Genomic DNA, 18,697 nt, shown 5'->3' with positions numbered 1-18,697 from the left:
CATATACCGGTCCCTCCATCTCATCCTTGGTCTCCCCCTCCCTCTCTGCCACCTCCACCTCACTGACATACACTCCTAGTTACTCTCTCACTCTCCCCAACTAACACCCCCCTCTCTCATATACCTTTCTACTCAGTCACTCCATCTCATCCTTGGTCTCCCCCTCCCTCTGTCCACCTCCACTCTGTATTAAATTTTAGATTTAAAAAAAAAACAGCAAATGGTCTCCCAAAATGATGATATTATTGTCATTAGGTCTTAGTAAGCTCTATATTGTCTGTCTATCTATCTATTGCCAGACGCCATAATCCCATAATGGGTGGCCATTTGACTTTGAGTTAGTTGTTTTACAGGGAGGGACACCAACCCTCCACCAACCCACTTGTTGACACGTAGGGAGCACGTATGGTTTGGTTATATGGTTACCACCCAGCGTTGTAAATGGTTTCTTGGCTTACAGGAAACCATTTGGCTTGTCACTTAGTGTAAAGCCACCTGTAAAGGAAAGAAAAGCAATAAGAAGTGACAGGAAAGATGGGAGAAATAGATTGTAAAAAAATGAGTAATCTAGTTGCTAAAAAGAAAGAAAGAAGGAAATGGGTCTTCAAAAATTCACAAGGTGGGAAGTAGGACTGTAAAAAATTAACTTGTAAATAAAAAACTAACTTAAATGCCAAAAAAAAAAAAAAAAATATATGCATCTAAAAATTTATATGCAGGGAAATCAGACTATTAAAAAAAAAAAAAATCAAAAGTTCGGAAATAGGACAAAAAAGAAGAAGAAAGAAGTAGGGCATTTCCAAAATTTCACAAGTAGGAGTATAGGATGGGGGAAAAATACGCTACATTTCCAAACATTCACAAGTAGGCATATAGGGGAAAAAAATAAAGAGAAAGAAAGAAAGAAGTACATTTCCAAAATGTTACACGTAGGGATATAAATCTTCTGTCTTTCTTTCCTTCATTCTTTCCTCTTCCTTCTGCCTGTGGGTGACTTTACACTCCCTCTTCTGTCTTTCTTTCCTTCATTCTTTCCTTTTCCTTCTGCCTGTGGGTGACTTTACACTCCCTCTTCTGTCTTTCTTTCCTTCATTCTTTCCTCTTCCTTCTGCCTGTGGGTGACTTTACACTCCCTCTTCTGTCTTTCTTTCCTTCATTCTTTCCTTTTCCTTCTGCCTGTGGGTGACTTTACACTCCCTCTTCTGTCTTTCTTTCCTTCATTCTTTCCTCTTCCTTCTGCCTGTGGGTGACTTTACACTCCCTCTTCTGTCTTTCTTTCCTTCATTCTTTCCTCTTCCTTCTGCCTGTGGGTGACTTTACACTCCCTCTTCTGTCTTTCTTTCCTTCATTCTTTCCTCTTCCTTCTGCCTGTGGGTGACTTTACACTCCCTCTTCTGTCTTTCTTTCCTTCATTCTTTCCTCTTCCTTCTGCCTGTGGGTGACTTTACACTCCCTCTTCTGTCTTTCTTTCCTTCATTCTTTCCTCTTCCTTCTGCCTGTGGGTGACTTTACACTCCCTCTTCTGTCTTTCTTTCCTTCATTCTTTCCTCTTCCTTCTGCCTGTGGGTGACTTTACACTCCCTCTTCTGTCTTTCTTTCCTTCATTCTTTCCTCTTCCTTCTGCCTGTGGGTGACTTTACACTCCCTCTTCTGTCTTTCTTTCCTTCATTCTTTCCTCTTCCTTCTGCCTGTGGGTGACTTTACACTCCCTCTTCTGTCTTTCTTTCCTTCATTCTTTCCTCTTCCTTCTGCCTGTGGGTGACTTTACACTCCCTCTTCTGTCTTTCTTTCCTTCATTCTTTCCTCTTCCTTCTGCCTGTGGGTGACTTTACACTCCCTCTTCTGTCTTTCTTTCCTTCATTCTTTCCTCTTCCTTCTGCCTGTGGGTGACTTTACACTCCCTCTTCTGTCTTTCTTTCCTTCATTCTTTCCTCTTCCTTCTGCCTGTGAGTGACTTTACACTCCCTCTTCTGTCTTTCTTTCCTTCATTCTTTCCTCTTCCTTCTGCCTGTGGGTGACTCTACACTGAGTGACAAGCCAAATGGTTTCCTGTACACCAGGAAACCATTTACTATGCTGGGTGGTAACCATATAACCAAATTATGGCACCTGGTGGTTTAGTGGGCAATTAAGGCACTCCAATTGGATTGAGCCGGTGAAGGTTTATATCCAAGGGATGGTTGGGGTTTATTGCTCACGTAATGCCACTCAGGGATGAGTGAGGCTGGTCACTCTCATTTTAAATATCAGGACCAACTTGCCTAGCCCCAGGCTCCTACGCTCCTCATGGGGCAACACAGGATTGGATGATGGATGGATGGATGGATACATTAAGGACGTAGAATGATAATAAAAAAAAAAATGATAATATATGATATGGATAATGTTTGTTGTCCCCCCCCCCAGTGGATTCAGACGAGGCCCTGCACCTGGTGGCGACGTCGTATTACCGCTCGGGGAAGCCAGGCCGCGCGTACTCTCTCCTTAGGGCTCGCGGCACACGGACCCCACAGCTGCGCTTCCTCATGGCACGCTGCTGCTACGACCTGGCAAAGTGAGTGTGTGGATCTCTCTCTCTCTCTCTCTCTCTCTCTCTCCAGTCTTTTTTGTTTGTCTGTCTTGTATTTTCTCTCTCTCTCTCTCTCCTCTCCAATATTTTCTCTCTCTCTCTCCTCTCCAATATTTTCTCTCTCTCTCCTCTCCAATATTTTCTTTCTTTCTCTCTCTTTTCCAATGTTTTCTCTCTTTCTCCTCTCCAGCATTATCTTTTTCTTACTCCTCTCCAATACTTTCTCTCTTTCTCTCCAATATTTTCTCTCTCCTCTCCAGTATTTTCTCTCTTTCTCTCCCCTCTCCAATATTCAGTCTCTCTCTCTCTCTCTCTCTCTCTAAGTACAGGTACCTGACTTCTTCCATCTCCCCTCTCTTTAAATCATTTCCATTTTCTCTCCAATATTCTCCTCTTCTCTCCAATATTTTCCTCCTCTCTCTCCTCTTCAGTCTCTTCTGTCCTCATAGGGTAGATAAATAGGTAGATGGATATAGTAGTAGTAGTAGTTGTAGTAATAGTAGAGAGAATTTTAAAAAGGGGGCTTACAGCAAAGGTAGATTAGAAGGGGATTTATTAACTTGGTATCAGGGGCAGATAGACAGTAATTAGATAGATAGACAGGAGAGTTAGATAAAGAATAGATGAGTAGATAGCAGTTGATAGATAAAGAATAGATAGATAGCAGTAGATAGATAAAGAATAGATGAGTAGATAGCAGTAGATAGATAAAGAATAGATAGATAGCAGTGGATAGATAAAGAATAGATAGATACTATGTAGATAGATAAAGAATAGAGGAGTAGATAGCAGTTGATAGATAAAGAATAGAGGAGTAGATAGATAAAGAATAGGTGAGTAGATAGCAGTAGATAGATAAAGAATAGGTGAGTAGATAGCAGTAGATAGATAAAGAATAGATGAGTAGATAGCAATAGATAGATAAAGAATAGGTGAGTAGATAGCAATAGATAGATAAAGAATAGGTGAGTAGATAGCAATAGATAGATAAAGAATAGATAGATAGTATGTAGATAGATAAAGAATTGAGTAGATAAATAAATAATTGAGGAGTAGATAGCAATAGATAGATAGAGAATTGAGGAGTAGATATAGTCTCACCAATCTAAAACCAAGGTTTGGGTGGGGTCTCGCGCTGGGTGCAGCCATGCCATACTTCCTAAACGAGCGATGAGTAGATTCTGTTATATATGTAATAGGCATCACAGAAGGGTACACACATACTAATACAATATAAACGTAAGTATTCTAGCATATCAAAGGAAGGTAAACTTGTAATGCATATGGCTCTTGTACATCAATAAAGAAACGTGGCATACATATTTTACAGTGGTGCTGAAAAAAATGTAGTTACTTTTACCGACTTTCACGGTAGTTCTAAGTTGGGTAAGTAATGTAACAATTACGTTTATAATATAATTTGAAGGAATCAGTAGAACATACGCTATTTTCTTAATAGAAATAAATAAGTTAAAACACTCACGAGCGGCAACATCCAGGCCCATACTGGGAGTTAATCCATTGGAGGGAGATTAAGCTTCTGTCACGTGCTTCCACTGTTCACTTTGTTATATATATACCGGTAACTTAAATTATATTTATAACTTAAATTAGTTTGTCTTTACACACACAAAAAAAACACACACACACCCAAAAACACACACACACACACACAGAAGTGGGTGAAGTCATGTCAGGCCAGGTGGCGAGGTGTGAGCGGACGAACTCTAACGGTGTCAGGTCAGCCACTACCCAATCAGAGTATAGGAAACAAGGCAACGCTGTACGCCGGGAAATCCCCGGCTGGACTCCACCCAAACCTTGGTTTTAGATTGGTGAGACTATAGCAATAGATAGATAAAGAATAGATGAGTAGATAGCAGTAGATAGATAAAGAATAGATGAGTAGATAGCAGTAGGTAGATAAAGAATAGATGAGTAGATAGCAGTAGACAGATAAGAATAGATAGATAGTATGTAGATAGATAAAGAATTGAGGAGTAGATAGCAGTAGATAGATAAAGAATAGATAGATAGCAGTAGATAGATAAAGAATAGATGAGTAGATAGCAGTAGATAGATAAAGAATAGATGAGTAGATAGCAGTAGATAGATAAAGAATAGATGGATAGTATGTAGATAGATAAAGAATTGATGAGTAGATAGCACTAGATAGATAAAGAATAGATGAGTAGATAGCAATAGATAGATAAGAATAGGTGAGTAGATAGATAAAGAATAGATGAGTAGATAGCAGTAGAGGTTATACAGATAAATAGATAGATAGAAGTAATTATGTTTACACCGATAGATAAAAAATACGAAAATAGATATCGGAAGTAGAGACGCAGAATCGTAGGTACGAGGAAAATATCTTGTTTACATTTTCAGACTGGAGGAGGCAGAGTGAATTGTCTTGAGGGAGGGGTAGACCGAGGATGAGGTGGAGGGATGGAGTTGAGAGGTATATGAGGGAGGGAGAGAGGGGGGGGTGAGTTGGGGGGAGGGCAGTCAAATGGTGGGTCATTTTCAGACTGGAGGAGGCAGAGTGAATTGTCTTGAGGGAGGGGTAGACCGAGGATGAGGTGGAGGGATGGAGTTGAGAGGTATATGAGGGAGGGAGGAGGGGGGAGTGAGTTGGGGGAAGGGCAGTCAAATGGTGGGTGACAGAGCGACTTGGAGGTGTTTTGTCTGCGGCCACCCTTTGCGGGATTAGGGCGTCGGGCTATAGATAGATAGATGTTTTCAGACTGGAGGAGGCGGAGTAAATTGTCTTGTTTACGTTTTCAGACTGGAGGAGGCGGAGTGAATTGTCTTGTTTACGTTTTCAGACTGGAGGAGGCGGAGTAAATTGTCTCGTTTACGTTTTCAGACTGGAGGAGGCGGAGTAAATTGTCTCGTTTACGTTTTCAGACTGGAGGAGGCAGAGACGGTTCTGACGGGTGGTAGTGTGTTGCACCCCAAGACGATAGACGAGCTGAACTCCGAGTACGGTGACCTGGCGTGCTTTGCCCTGCAGCTGCTGGGCCGGATATGTGCCCGGACGGAGCGGATGGCCAGGGCGGCGGAGGCCTTCAAACGCTCCCTCAAGCTCAATCCGTTCCTGTGGCAGTCGTTCGTGGCGCTGTGCGACCAGGGCGACAAATTGGATCCGGCTAAAATTTTCCGTTTGGATGCCCTGGACTCGCTGTCTGGCTGTCACGGCAACACGGTCCTGACGCTGGTAAACAGTGCCACGCCAGCTGGGACAGTGGTCAGCGATCCTGTGGTTACCAATAATGCCCTCAACAGCGTCACCACCAACACGCAGCAGGACAGTACTCAGCAGCAGCAGCAGCAGCAACAGCAGACCCCCTCCCTCACCCCACTGCACCACACCCCCAACAACCTCACTCCCAGTGGACAGACCCCCTCCAGCACCCCCATCCCCCTCACCTCCCTCAACACCCCCGTGGCCATCACACTAACCCCAGCCCTCGACCGGTCCTTGGCCGACACTGGCGACGGCATACTGCAGGTAAATACAGCCAGCGGACGCAAGTAGACGGTGAGACGAGACATGGTGCGCGTGGAAGAGGGTGGATGGATCTGTTGAATGTGTGAGAAAGTGGAGTGAGTGTGTGAGAAAGTGGATCGATGTGTTGAGTGAGTGTGTGAGAGTGTGGATAGATATGTTGAGTGAGTGTGTGAGAAAGTGGATAGATACGTTGAGTGAGTGTGTGAGAAAGTGGAGTGAGTGTGTGAGAAAGTGGATAGATGTGTTGAATGAGTGTGTGAGAAAGTGGATAGATATGTTGAATGAGTGTGTGAGAAAGTGGATAGATGTGTTGAATGAGTGTGTGGGAAAGTGGATAGATGTGTTGAATGAGTGTGTGAGAAAGTGGATAGATGTGTTGAATGAGTGTGTGAGAAAGTGGATAGATATGTTGAATGAGTGTGTGGGAAAGTGGATAGATATGTTGAATGAGTGTGTGAGAAAGTGGATAGATATGTTGAATGAGTGTGTTAGAGAGTGGATAGATATGTTGAATGAGTGTGTGGGAAAGTGGATAGATATGTTGAATGAGTGTGTTAGAGAGTGGATAGATATGTTGAATGAGTGTGTGGGAAAGTGGATAGATATGTTGAATGAGTGTGTTAGAGAGTGGATAGATATGTTGAATGAGTGTGTGGGAAAGTGGATAGATATGTTGAATGAGTGTGTTAGAGAGTGGAGTGAGTGTGTGAGAAAGTGGATAGATGTGTTGAATGAGTGTGTGAGAAAGTGGAGTGAGTGTGTGAGAAAGTGGATAGATGTGTTGAATGAGTGTGTGAGGAGTGTATGACCTTTGTGAGGAGTGTGTGACCTTTGTGAGGAGTGTATGACCTTTGTGAGGAGTGTATGACCTTTGTGAGGAGTGTATTGACCTTTGTGAGGAGTGTATTGACCTTTGTGAGGAGTGTGTGACCTTTGTGAGGAGTGTATGAGTAGGGTGTGGCTGCCTTTTTCTCTCTCTCTCTCTCCCAACATTTCCACTCGTCTGTTGCAAGTTGAATAAAATTGTCCAAAGAGAGTGAGACTAAACTAAAAAAAAAAAAATCGAGTGAAAGGGTTGAGGGATTAATTGCGAAAAGATTAAAAAAAAAAAGAAGTGGAGGGGGAGACCGAGGATGAGATGGAGGGATGGAGTAGAGAGGTGTATGAGAGAGAGGGGGGTGGAAGTTGGGGGGAGGGGAGTGAAGTGGCAGGGGACAGGGTGACATGGAGGTGATTTGTTTGTGGACACCCCTTATGGGATTGAGGTGTCTGGCTGTAGATAGATAGGGAGAATATCCATCTATCTATCTATTGCCAGACACCTTAATCCCGTAAGGGGTGGCCACAAACAAATTGCCTCCATGTTGCCCTGTCCCCCGCCATTTCACTGCCCTGCTCCCAGTTCACACCCCCCTCTCTCATATACCTCTCCACTCCATCCCTCCATCTCATCCTTGGCCTCCCCCTACCTCTCTCCCACTCCACCTCACTCACATACACTCTCCTCATCAGTCTCTCTCTCTCCACCCTCTCCACATTGCCAAACCACCTCAGTGTGTTTCTCCTAACGCTTCCTGTAATAAAAACTCGCTGCACAGGCCCTAAGAAGAAGAAGCTGGTGATAGATAGAGAGAATATAACTGTAATGGATCGATAGACAGAGAGAGAATATAAATATAATAGATAGATAGATAGAGAGAATATAACTGTAATAGAGAAAGAATATAATTAATTGATAGATAGAGATAGACAGAGAATGCAACTAATAAGGACTCACTGCACAGGCGCCAAAGAAGAAGAAGCTGGTGATAGATAGATAGATAGAATATAACTAATAGATCGATAGATAGACAGAGAATATAAATGTAATAGATAGATAGATAGACAGAATATAAATGTAATAGATAGATAGATAGATAGAGAGAATATAAATGTAATAGATAGATAGATAGATAGAGAGAATATAACTGTAATAGATAGATAGATAGAGAGGGAGAATATAAATGTAATAGATAGATAGAGAGAATATAACTGTAATAGAGAGAATATAACTAATTGATAGATAGATAGATAGACAGAGAATGCAACTAATAAGGACTCGCTGCACAGGCGCCAAAGAAGAAGAAGCTGGTGATAGATTGATAGATAGATAGAGAGAATATAACTGTAATAGATAGATAGAGGGAATATAACTAATAGATAGATGGATAGATAGATAGAGAGAATATAAATGTAATAGATAGATAGATAGATATAGAGAATATAACTGTAATAGAGAGAGAATATAACTAATTGATAGATAGATAGACAGAGAATGCAACTAATAAGGACTCGCTGCACAGGCGCCAAAGAAGAAGAAGCTGGTGAGGCTGCGCAGTGTCATGAGTGGGCCACTCTCGCTCAGCCCGCTCACCCCCAGCTTTGGTGTGCTGCCCCTGGACGCCATCAGCCCCGTCGCCGACACCGACCACTCCTCGTTGAACAGCTCCGTGGCCTTCCTCACCCCATCCCCGCTCTCCCTCTCGCAGCTCGATTCAGAACCCAACACCAAAGTTCCTCCGCCTCTCAGTAAAAGGGTAAGTCACTGGCCTGGATTCTCGACAGTTAAAGTTCCCTAACACATTTTTTATAGCTGTTTATTTTCCTCACCCCGTCCCCCCTCTCCCAGCTCGATTCAGAACCCACACCAAAGTTCCTCCGCCTCTCAGTAAAAGGGTAAGTCACTGGCCTGGATTCTCGACAGTTAAAGCTCCCGAACACCTCTTCCGTTGCTGTTTATTTTCCTCACCTCATCCCCGCTCTCCCTCTCCCAACACCAAAGTTCCTCCGCCTCTCAGTAAAAGGGTAAGTGTGTATGACTGACAGCTCCCTAACGCCTCTTCCGTAGCTGTTTATTTTCCTCACCCCATCCCCGCTCTCCCTCTCCCAGCTCGATTCAGAACCCAACACCAAAGTAATAGGGTGTTACTGGCCTATATTCTTGACAGTTAAAGCTCCCTAACACCTCTTCCATAGCTGTTTATTTTCCAGACTTCCCATTAACATCTTCATTTTTCTATCTATCTATCTATAGCTTGACGCCCTAATCCCGCAAAGGGTGGCCACAGACAAAACGCCTCCAAGTCGCCCTGTCACCCACCATTTGACTGCCCTTCCCCCCCCAACTCACTCCCCCCTCCCTCATATACCTCTCAACTCCATCCCTCCACCTCATCCTCGGTCTACCCCTCCCTCATATACCTCTCAACTCCATCCCTCCACCTCATCCTCGGTCTACCCCTCCCTCATATACCTCTCAACTCCATCCCTCCACCTCATCCTCGGTCTACCTCTCCCTCATATACCTCTCAACTCCATCCCTCCACCTCATCCTCAGTCTACCCCTCCTCATATTTCCACCTCATCTCAGTCTACTCCCTCCCTCATCCTCCCTCCACCTCATCCTCGGTCTACCCCTTCCTCATATACCTCTCAACTCCATCCCTCCACCTCATCCTCAGTCTACCCCTCCCTCATATACCTCTCAACTCCATCCCTCCACCTCATCCTCGGTCTACCCCTCCCTCTCCATTTTTACTTCTTATGTTATTTTCAACACACAAAAACCTAGTAATGCAGCAGAATCAGAAACCAGTAAGGAAGAGGGTTTGCATTCTTCTCGGTTAAGGAAGCTCCCTAACACCTCTTCCTTAGTGATTTATTTTTGAAACTACCCATTAACATCCTCATTTCTGCCACATATCTTTTTAACGTGGACATAAATTGCATGAGTAACACACGAGAATATAGTAACAGAGCAGAATCAGAAATAAACCACTTAGGAAGAGGCGTTAGTAAGCTTCGTGTGAGAATATAGTAACACAGCAGAATCAGAAATAAACCACTTAGGAAGAGGTGTTAGTAAGCTTCACACAAGAATATAGTAACACAGCAGAATCGGAAATAAACCACTTAGGAAGAGGTGTTACTACACTTCCTAACCACACCAGAATACCACCCTATGGCTCGAATTTTCACCAGGTATGGAAGCTCCCTAACGCCTCTTCCTTAGTGATTTATTTTTTAATATGACTTGGTTAATATTCCGTTGTCTGTTATTATGTGATAGGAAGCGTTAGGAGAAACACACTGAGGTGGTTTGGCCATGCGGAGAGGATGGAGAGTGAGAGACTGATGAGGAGAGTGTATGTGAGTGAGGTGGAGGGGGAGGCTGAGGATGAGATGGAGGGATGGGGTGGAGAGGTATATGAGAGAGGGGTGTGTGAGCCGGGAGCAGGGCAGTGAAATCGCGGGGGACAGGGCGACATGGAGGCGATTTGTTTGTGGCCACCCCGTACAGGATTAAGTGGCTGACAGTTGGTAGATAGATAGATAGACTTTGGCCATATTGGTAGGATTTATGTAACACAGGGACACTAAGGTGTAATAAGCAAAATAAGTCACACAGGAAAAGGTGTTAGGAAGCTTCTGTATGTGGTGAGAATATTTTGCCATAAAACAAGACCAGTAATGTACACACACACACACACACACACACACACACACACACAATCTATCAGCATTCTTTCTAACCTCAGTGTATTATATTCCCAGATAGTCACACACACACACACACACACACACACACACACACACACAATCTATCAGCATTCTTTCTAACCTCAGTGTATTATATTCCCAGATAGTCACACACACACACACACACACACACACACACACACACACACACACACACAATCTATCAGCATTCTTTCTAACCTCAGTGTAATAATATTCCCAGATAGTCTCACACACACACACACACACACACACACACACACAGCATCTAATCTGACCTCATTGTGTCATATTAGCATCATATTCCCAGATATTGTGTTGTAAAGCAATAGACTCATATCTCAGCATTCATTTTGACCAGTGTGTGTGTTTTATTCTCGGATATCTTGTCAAAGTGCATAAAATCTGTCTATCTGTCTATCTATTGCCAAATGCCTTAATCCCTTAAGGGGTGGACACAAGCAAATCGCCTCCATGTCACCCTGTCCCCTGTCATTTCACTGCCCTGCTCCCAGATCACGCCCCTTTGTCTCGTATACCTCTCCAGTCCATCCCTCCATCTCATCCTTGGTCACCCCCTCCACCTCACTCACATACACTCTCCTCATCAGTCTCTCACACTCCATCCTCTCCACATGGCCAAACCACCTCAGTGTGTTTCTCCTAACGCAAAAAATAATGACCTAAATTGTTTCATCTCCATACATTGGTCTTGGTTACCTAATAGGACCTCTCCATGCTGCTTGATCTCTGACAGCAGTGTGTGTAGAAAATAGACTCACAGATCACAACATTCATCAACTCACCAAAAATGCCTCAGACTTTCAGATACAGTGTTTTACAATGAAAGACTCACAAATCTAGGTTACAATTGAAGAGTTGGGAGGAAGGATGGGACTGGAGTGTATTGGTGTTGTGATGAGGAGGGGTAGATTGAGATGGTTTGGGAGGAAGGATGGGACTGGAGTGTATTGGTGTTGTGATGAGGAGGGGTAGACTGAGATGGTTTGGGAGGAAGGATGGGACTGGAGTGTATTGGTGTTGTGATGAGGAGGGGTAGACTGAGATGGTTTGGGCATGTGGAGAGGATGGGGGATGACAGTTTGGTGCAAAAAGTGAGAAGTGTGAACCTCGAGGGTGGGGTTGCGAGAGGCAGACCAGAAAGGACCTGGGATGAGGTCATAGAGTGCGACCTCAGGGATAAGGGACTGAATAGGGAGGCTGCCAGAGATTGAGCAGCGTGGAGAGCCTGCATTAGGTGACCAAGATATTATTGACGCCTTTATAAATGATCTCCACGAATGAGGATATAAAGGAGCGTTGTGGTGTTGATGTGGATGTGAGAGGAAGCGTTATGAGGAACACACTGAGGTGGTTTGGCCATGTGGAGAGGATGGAGGGTGAAAGACTGACGAAGAGAGTGTATGTGAGTGAGGTGGAGGGCGGGAAGAGGGAGGGGGAGGCCGAGGATGAGATGGAGGGATGGGGTGGAGAGGTATATGAGAGAGGGGGGTGTGAGTTGGGAGCAGGGCAGTGAAATGGCGGGGGACAGGGCAACTTGGAGGCGATTTGTTTGTGGCCACCCCAAACGGGATTGAGGCGTCTGGCAATAGATAGATAGATAAATAAATGATACAAAACAAAAGACAGATCACAGCATCCTCTGAACTGTCTGCGTGCATCCCTCCACCTCAACGACCAGCGCGTAGCACCCGTCTAGCAACAAACTCTCATCACTTTCCTGTCCTGCTCTCTAATGCCAGAGTTAACCGTTACTCCCATTCCTTCATTTATGCAACAGGTCAACTCTGGAACTGTCTATCTCTGTCTGTATTTCCTACTTCCTATGATCTCCAGTCTTTCAAATGCAGTGTGTCCAGGAATCTCGATATGAACGGATCTTGAATTTGGCTCTCTTTTATATTGTTTTTGTTTTTTTCTTGGAAGGAACAGTTAGTGGGCTCCGGCCTTTGGTTCCTTCTTGCATAAAAAAAAATATATATTGGAGCCTTTATAAAATTAAACAAAAAACACAAATCACAGCCTCCAACCACTCACCAAAAACCGTCTTGAACTTTCAGATATTGTGTCGTAAAACAAAGGACTCTCCGCTGCCCCTCAACAAGCCGGCCACCAACGTCTTTGCGCCGGCGGGTAACAACAGCAACTACCAGAGTCCCCCTAGCGGCCAAACCAACCCCAATGTGCGCAGGTCCTCTAGGCTCTTCGGAAATAGCAACTCCGTCAAGGTGAGGGCGAGTGTTTTGATTCTCTCTCTCTCTGTCTCTCTCTCTCTCTCTTTCTCTCCTCTCCTCTCCTCTCCTCCCGCTCTCTGATGATAACTTCTGGATGTGGATGGTGGTAGTGGTGATAATTATTTGTAGATGATGATGATGATGATGGTAGTATTGGTGATGGTGATTTCTAGGTGTGAATGATGAGGGTATTGGTGGTAATGAGTAATTATTATTATTATTAATATTATTATCATCATCATCCAGGCCTTCTTTCCTACCCTAGAGGATGATGATGATTATTATTATTATTATTATTATTTATTATTTTTATTATTATTTGTATTATTATTTTTTATTATTATTATTATTATTACAGTATTATTATTGCCGCAGGAGAACAACAAATCACCAGCAAGGAAGGCCAAGACGAGGTCCTCCAAGAGCCAGTCCAGCCTGTCCGAGCTGAACGAGAAGAACAAGAGCAGCGAGAACCAGGACATCATATCACCCACAGACAAACCCATCTTTCCCGAGAAGCCCCCCACGCCCCAGAGCTTGGCACAGCAGGCACTCAGCATACAGAAGCACTCCGCAGGTCAGTCCATGGGGAAGGAGGGCGGGCAGGGCAGGGTGTGTGGGTGTGGTACAGAAAGTCCGCAGGTGGGGCCACGGCGATGGAGGGCGGGCAGGGCAGGGTGTGTGGGTGTGGTACAGAAAGTCCGCAGGTGGGGCCACGGCGATGGAGGGCGGGCAGGGCAGGGTGTGTGGGTGTGGTACAGAAACACTCCACAGGTCGGTCCACTGGGAAGGAGGGCGGGTAGGGCAGGGTGTGTGGGTGTGGGTGTGGGTGTGATACAGAAACACTCCGCAGGTCGGTCTACGGGGAAGGAGGGCGGGCGGGGCAGGGTGTGGGTGTGTGTGCTGTTTGAGATTGGGGAAGTGTTTGTGTCTATGTGTCGTTATCTGTGAGTAATCTATCTGTCTATCAGTTTACCGTATCTATCTATATTTCTGTTTGTCTGTCTATTTATCTGTCTATCTATCTATCTATCTATAGCCCAACGTCCTAGTCCTGCAAAGGGTGGCCACAGACAAAATGCCTCCAAGTTGCTCAGTCATGCACCATTTGACTGCCCTCCCCTCAACTCACTTCCCTCTCAACTCCATCCCTCCACCTCATCCTCGGTCTCCCCCTCCCTCTCCATTTTTACTTATTATCATTACTCCCTCATTTCCATATATCTATCTGTTTATCTACGCAGAGGGCCTGATGTCACTGCTGCGCGAGATCGGGGGGGCGTACCAGCAGCTGTGCCAATACAACTGCAGCCGCGCGGTGGAGTTGCTCACCGCACTGCCTTCCAACCACTACCGCACTGGCTGGGTCCTGGCACATGTCGGCAAGGCTTACTTCGAGATGAACGACTACCAGCAGGCACTCAAGTACGTGTGTGTGTGTTGGTGTTTGGATGTAGGTGTGGGTGTGTGTGTGTGTGTGTCTGTCTGGTTTCCTGTGTTTGTCAGTGTGTGTGTGTGTGTGTGTGTGTGTCTGTGTGTGTGTGTGTGTGTGTGTGTGTGTGTGTGGATGTGGGTGTGTGTGTGTGTGTGTGTGTGGGTGTCTGGGTGTGGTTGTGGGTGTTGGTGTGTGTCTGTGTCTGTGTCTGGCTTCCTGTGTTTGTAAGTGTGTGTGTGTGTGTGTGTGTGTGTGTGTGTGTGTGTGTGTGTGTGTCTTTTATATAGTGATGGTGATGGTAGTGATATTATTAATGATGATGGTGGTAATAATGATAGTGATGCTGATGATGAAGATGGTGAGGGTGTAGGTGATGTTTATGATGGTGGTGATGGTGGTGATAATGATGGTGATGGCAGTAATGATGATGATGGTGATAAAGGAGCTGGTGTTTCATGTCCACAGGTTTTTCAGTGACGTGCGGGAGTTAGAGCCGCACCGCCTACACCTCATGGAGTATTACAGCACCGCACTCTGGCATCTGCAGAAGGAGGTGCATCTCTCCGCACTCGCTCAGGTATACGACGCCCTGACATCATCTCGTAGCGTTCGTGTCTCTCTCTCGTCCATGTCGCATAAGGCAGTACTATAAAACCCAAGAATCCAGCAGCGATATTTGGTCATCAGACTCTCCTAAGCGTCAGTCATTCTTCTTTCTATCTATCTATCTATAGCCTGACACCCTAATGCCGCAAAGGGTGGCCACAGACAAAACGTCTCCAAGTCATTCTGTCACCCACCATTTGACTGCCCTCCCCCCAGCTTACTCCTCCCTCCCTCATATATCTCTCAGCTCCATCCCTCTACCTCATCCTTGGTCTCCCCCTCCCTCCACTTCACCTACCTACACCCTCTGGAGCATCTGTCTTGGCGAAACCCAGTTCAGGAGTTTGAATGCCACGACTGTCACTAGATTGGGCGAGTATGCGATGTGTGAGTGCTTACAGCTTGCAGACTTTAGATATTTCATGTTTAATAAATCAGACACTTTGCAGACCCATTCTAAACTATTATTTTTGTGTAGGAAATATGTATTTATGCACCAGAGTTGGTAAAAAGTACGGTAGAATGCATAAACAGGATGCAATTACAAGCAAGATACAGTAAGTGTATAGGTTGAGCATGACTTAAAATTTGTCCTCCTTTGCCATTATTTGTATGAGATAACAGTTAAGGATATCTGGATTTGAATTCATGCAAACAAAGTGACTGTCATGTCGCATACTTCATAGACTCCCATGATATGTTTCCTGCCAGCTGTCCAGTCAGGAACTACACTGCAATATATCCAGAAATGTGCACCTCTACTTGCATAGCAGTACATCATATGTTCCTAAATTTATATTGCAAGATGTAAATACATAGTTATTACAGAACTATTTTTAGCATGCAGGTTGCTTTGCTTCTGTACAAGCTGGTTGAATGGTGACGTTCACTCCAACACATAAGGGATTCACAAACACTCCTCCATTCTTTCCCAGCAGTCTCTTTCCACACCTGTCATCCAGCCATAACCAGCAGATTCATTCATTCATTGCCAGATGCCATGTATCCCAAACGGGGTGGCCAAGGGCTTAGAGTTAATTGTTTTACAGGGAGGGGCACTAATCCTCCACCAACCCCACTTGACATGTAGGGATGCCAACAGCATCTGGTGTTCCCAGGCGGTCACCCATCCAAGTACTAACCAGACCCAACGTTGCTTAACTTCGCTGATCGGACGGGAAGCGGTGTACTCAACGTGGTATTCATGTTGGAAAATATAGGTTATCAGATGTGTGTACTGTCATGGTTCTTTATCCAGTGTCTATATATATATATGGCTATAGTTTTTCCTATTCCAGAAGTATGGTTTAATGATAGACCTGTTTGTTCACAAGAGCACTGCTGATGGGAACATGATTATGAGAAATCCACCATATAACCAAACCATACGTGGTCCCTACGTGTCAACAAGTGGGTTGGTGGAGGGTTAGTGCCCCTCCCCGTAAAACAACTAACTCAAAGTCAAATGGCCACCCCTTACGGGATTATGGCGTCTGGCAATAGATATAGTTTTTTCCATGTACTGTTGCCACCTTCCCTGTCTTAGTTGTTACTAGTAAATTTCCATTATAGCTTAGTAATTATAGCCCTTTGGTACTCACATTCTTATTACCTTTCCCTTCAAACAGTGTGCAGTGATTTCAGTTGGTCTATCTATCTATCTATCTATAGCCCGACGCCCTAATCCCGCAAAGGGTGGCCGCAGACAAAACGCCTCCAAGTCACTCTGTCACCCACCATTTGACTACCCTCCCCCCAACTCACCCCCCCCTCCCTCATATACCTCTCAACTCCATCCCTCCACCTCATCCTCAGTCTACCCCTCCCTCTCCCTCCCTCCACCTCATCCTCAGTCTACCCCTCCCTCTCCCTCCCTCCACCTCACCTACACACACCCCTCTTAGTCAGTCTTTCATTCTCCATTCTCTCCACATGTCCAAACCACCTCAGTGTATTTCTCCTAATCTTCTCAACCACATCCACATCTACCCCACAATGTTCCTTCACTTCTTCATTCGTCAACCTGTCCCTCCACGTCACTCAGTATTTCTTTTTCTCTCCCAGTATGCTAAGCAAATCCCACCTTTTTTCCAAGGAGTCATTCCATCTCTGTAGTACTTTTATCCAAGTCTTTTTATTAGCCAGCACACATGCAACAGGTCAGCTCTGGAACTGTCTCCCTCTGTCTGTATTTCCTACTTCCTATGATCTCCAGTCTTCCAAACGCAGTGTGTCCAGGCATCTCAAAACGAACGGATCTTGAATTTGGCTCTCTTCGATATTATTTTTGTTTTTTCTTGGAGGGAGCGGTTTGTGGGCTCCTGGCCTTTGGTTCCTTCTTCCTTGCATTAAAAAAAAAAAATCTTCTCTTAGCATTCATGGAGCTGTCTTTCCCCCTGCAGGAGCTGGTGGAGGAGGATCGGGAGTGTCCACAGGCCTGGTGTGCGACGGGTAACTGTTTCTCCCTGCAGAAGGAGCATGAGGCGGCCATACGCTTCTTCTCCAGGGCCATACAGGTGAGTGAGAGAAAGAGAGAGAGAGAGGGGGAGGGGAGGGGATAGTGGGTGTGAGAGAGAGAGAGAGAGGGGGAGGGGAGGGGATAGTGGGTGTGAGAGAGAGAGAGAGTGTTTTTGAGGGGTAGGGGAGAGGCCAGATAATTACATTGAATATACACATCTGTATTATAAAAGCATCTGTGTGTGTGTGTGTGTGTGTGTCAGAGTACAGGTGTTTATTATGGCTTAACACGCCTAATTACAGCTCTCCATGCTGCTTGATCTCTGGCAGCCTCCCTAGGACTGAAGTACTTAATGTAATCCTTTCCATGCTGCCACTTGCACACCCATTTCCTCGCCACCATTCAAGGTTGACTCGAAGTTTGCCTATTCCCACACATTACTGCCGTTTAGTATTGTTTATAAGGGCTCCAACATGCCTAATGATGGCTCTCCATGCTGCTCGATCTCTGGCACCCTCGCTAGGACTGAAGTACCTAATTTGCTTTCCATTCTGCCACTCACAGGTTGACCCGAACTTCGCCTACGCCTACACGTTACTGGGTCACGAGCATATCGCCACTGAGGAGCTGGACAACGCCTTAAGTTGTTACCGCAGCGCTGTCAGGATAGACCCCCGGCACTACAACGCTTGGTGAGTCACTAAACAACACAGGCACGATTCGGTATGCATTGGGGTTACAAGGGAACACCCACTGCTTACTGATTTATCCAACAATTGTCCCTTTGTCTCTCTGTAGCCAGACGCCATAATCCCATAAGGGGTGGCCGTTTGTCTTTGAGTTAGTTGTTTTACAGGAAGAGGCACTAACCCTCCGCCAACCCACTTGTTGACACGTAGGGAACACGTATGGGTTGGTTATATGGTTACCACCCAGCATTGTAAATGGTTTCCTGGCATACAGGAAACCATTTAGCTTATCACTCAATGTAAGACATTCCAAAAAGGAAAGAAGAGTAATAAAAAGTGACAGGAAAGATGGGAGAAATAGGAAGAGAGGAGGACAAACAAAGAAAAAGAATGATAAAGGTGAAGAAAGAAGTAGACACCGCTAGATCAAATGAGTGGATGATGAGAAATATGAAGAGAGAAGGACAGACACAGAAAAAGAATGGTAAAGGTGAAGGAAGATGATGCTGATTTAACATGGGTTTAGTGGGGAAGCATTGGAGGCCAGTGATCACAGTGCCTGCAGTCAAAAAAACATACTTACCCTTTTAGTCTCGCTTCTAAGGCTTCTG

At 45.0% G+C, this 18,697-nt stretch overlaps 1 protein-coding gene and 1 non-coding gene across 3 annotated transcripts in view; one reads left to right on the top strand and one right to left on the bottom strand.

The window, feature by feature from the left end:
• Window positions 1-18,697, top strand: part of Cdc27 (cell division cycle protein 27) — a 32,334-nt gene that overhangs the window by 7,658 nt on the left and 5,979 nt on the right. The window contains exons 3-11 of one of the 2 annotated variants that reach the window (XM_080267698.1): window positions 2,407-2,554; window positions 5,483-6,086; window positions 8,429-8,662; window positions 12,725-12,892; window positions 13,274-13,475; window positions 14,143-14,323; window positions 14,808-14,910; window positions 17,342-17,455; window positions 17,962-18,089. In XM_080267698.1, the coding sequence (XP_080123824.1) occupies window positions 2,407-2,554; window positions 5,483-6,086; window positions 8,429-8,662; window positions 12,725-12,892; window positions 13,274-13,475; window positions 14,143-14,323; window positions 14,808-14,910; window positions 17,342-17,455; window positions 17,962-18,089 (1,882 nt within the window). Of the gene's footprint in view, window positions 1-2,406; window positions 2,555-5,482; window positions 6,087-8,428; window positions 8,663-12,724; window positions 12,893-13,273; window positions 13,476-14,142; window positions 14,324-14,798; window positions 14,911-17,341; window positions 17,456-17,961; window positions 18,090-18,697 lie in introns of both variants that reach the window. The other variant, XM_080267693.1, reaches the window with a different exon arrangement.
• On the bottom strand, window positions 16,033-16,151 carry LOC145394459 (5S ribosomal RNA). Its single transcript, XR_013896425.1, has one exon. It is a non-coding gene; the product is annotated as a 5S ribosomal RNA (ribosomal RNA).

The sequence above is a fragment of the Coenobita brevimanus genome, chromosome 3, assembly GCF_032717465.1.
Source record: "Coenobita brevimanus isolate Jiangsu-jjx chromosome 3, ASM3271746v2, whole genome shotgun sequence".
Classification (NCBI taxonomy): Eukaryota; Metazoa; Arthropoda; class Malacostraca; order Decapoda; family Coenobitidae; genus Coenobita; species Coenobita brevimanus.
The sequence above is the reverse complement of the archived record's forward strand: the minus strand, read 5'-3'. Positions and strand labels throughout refer to the sequence as shown.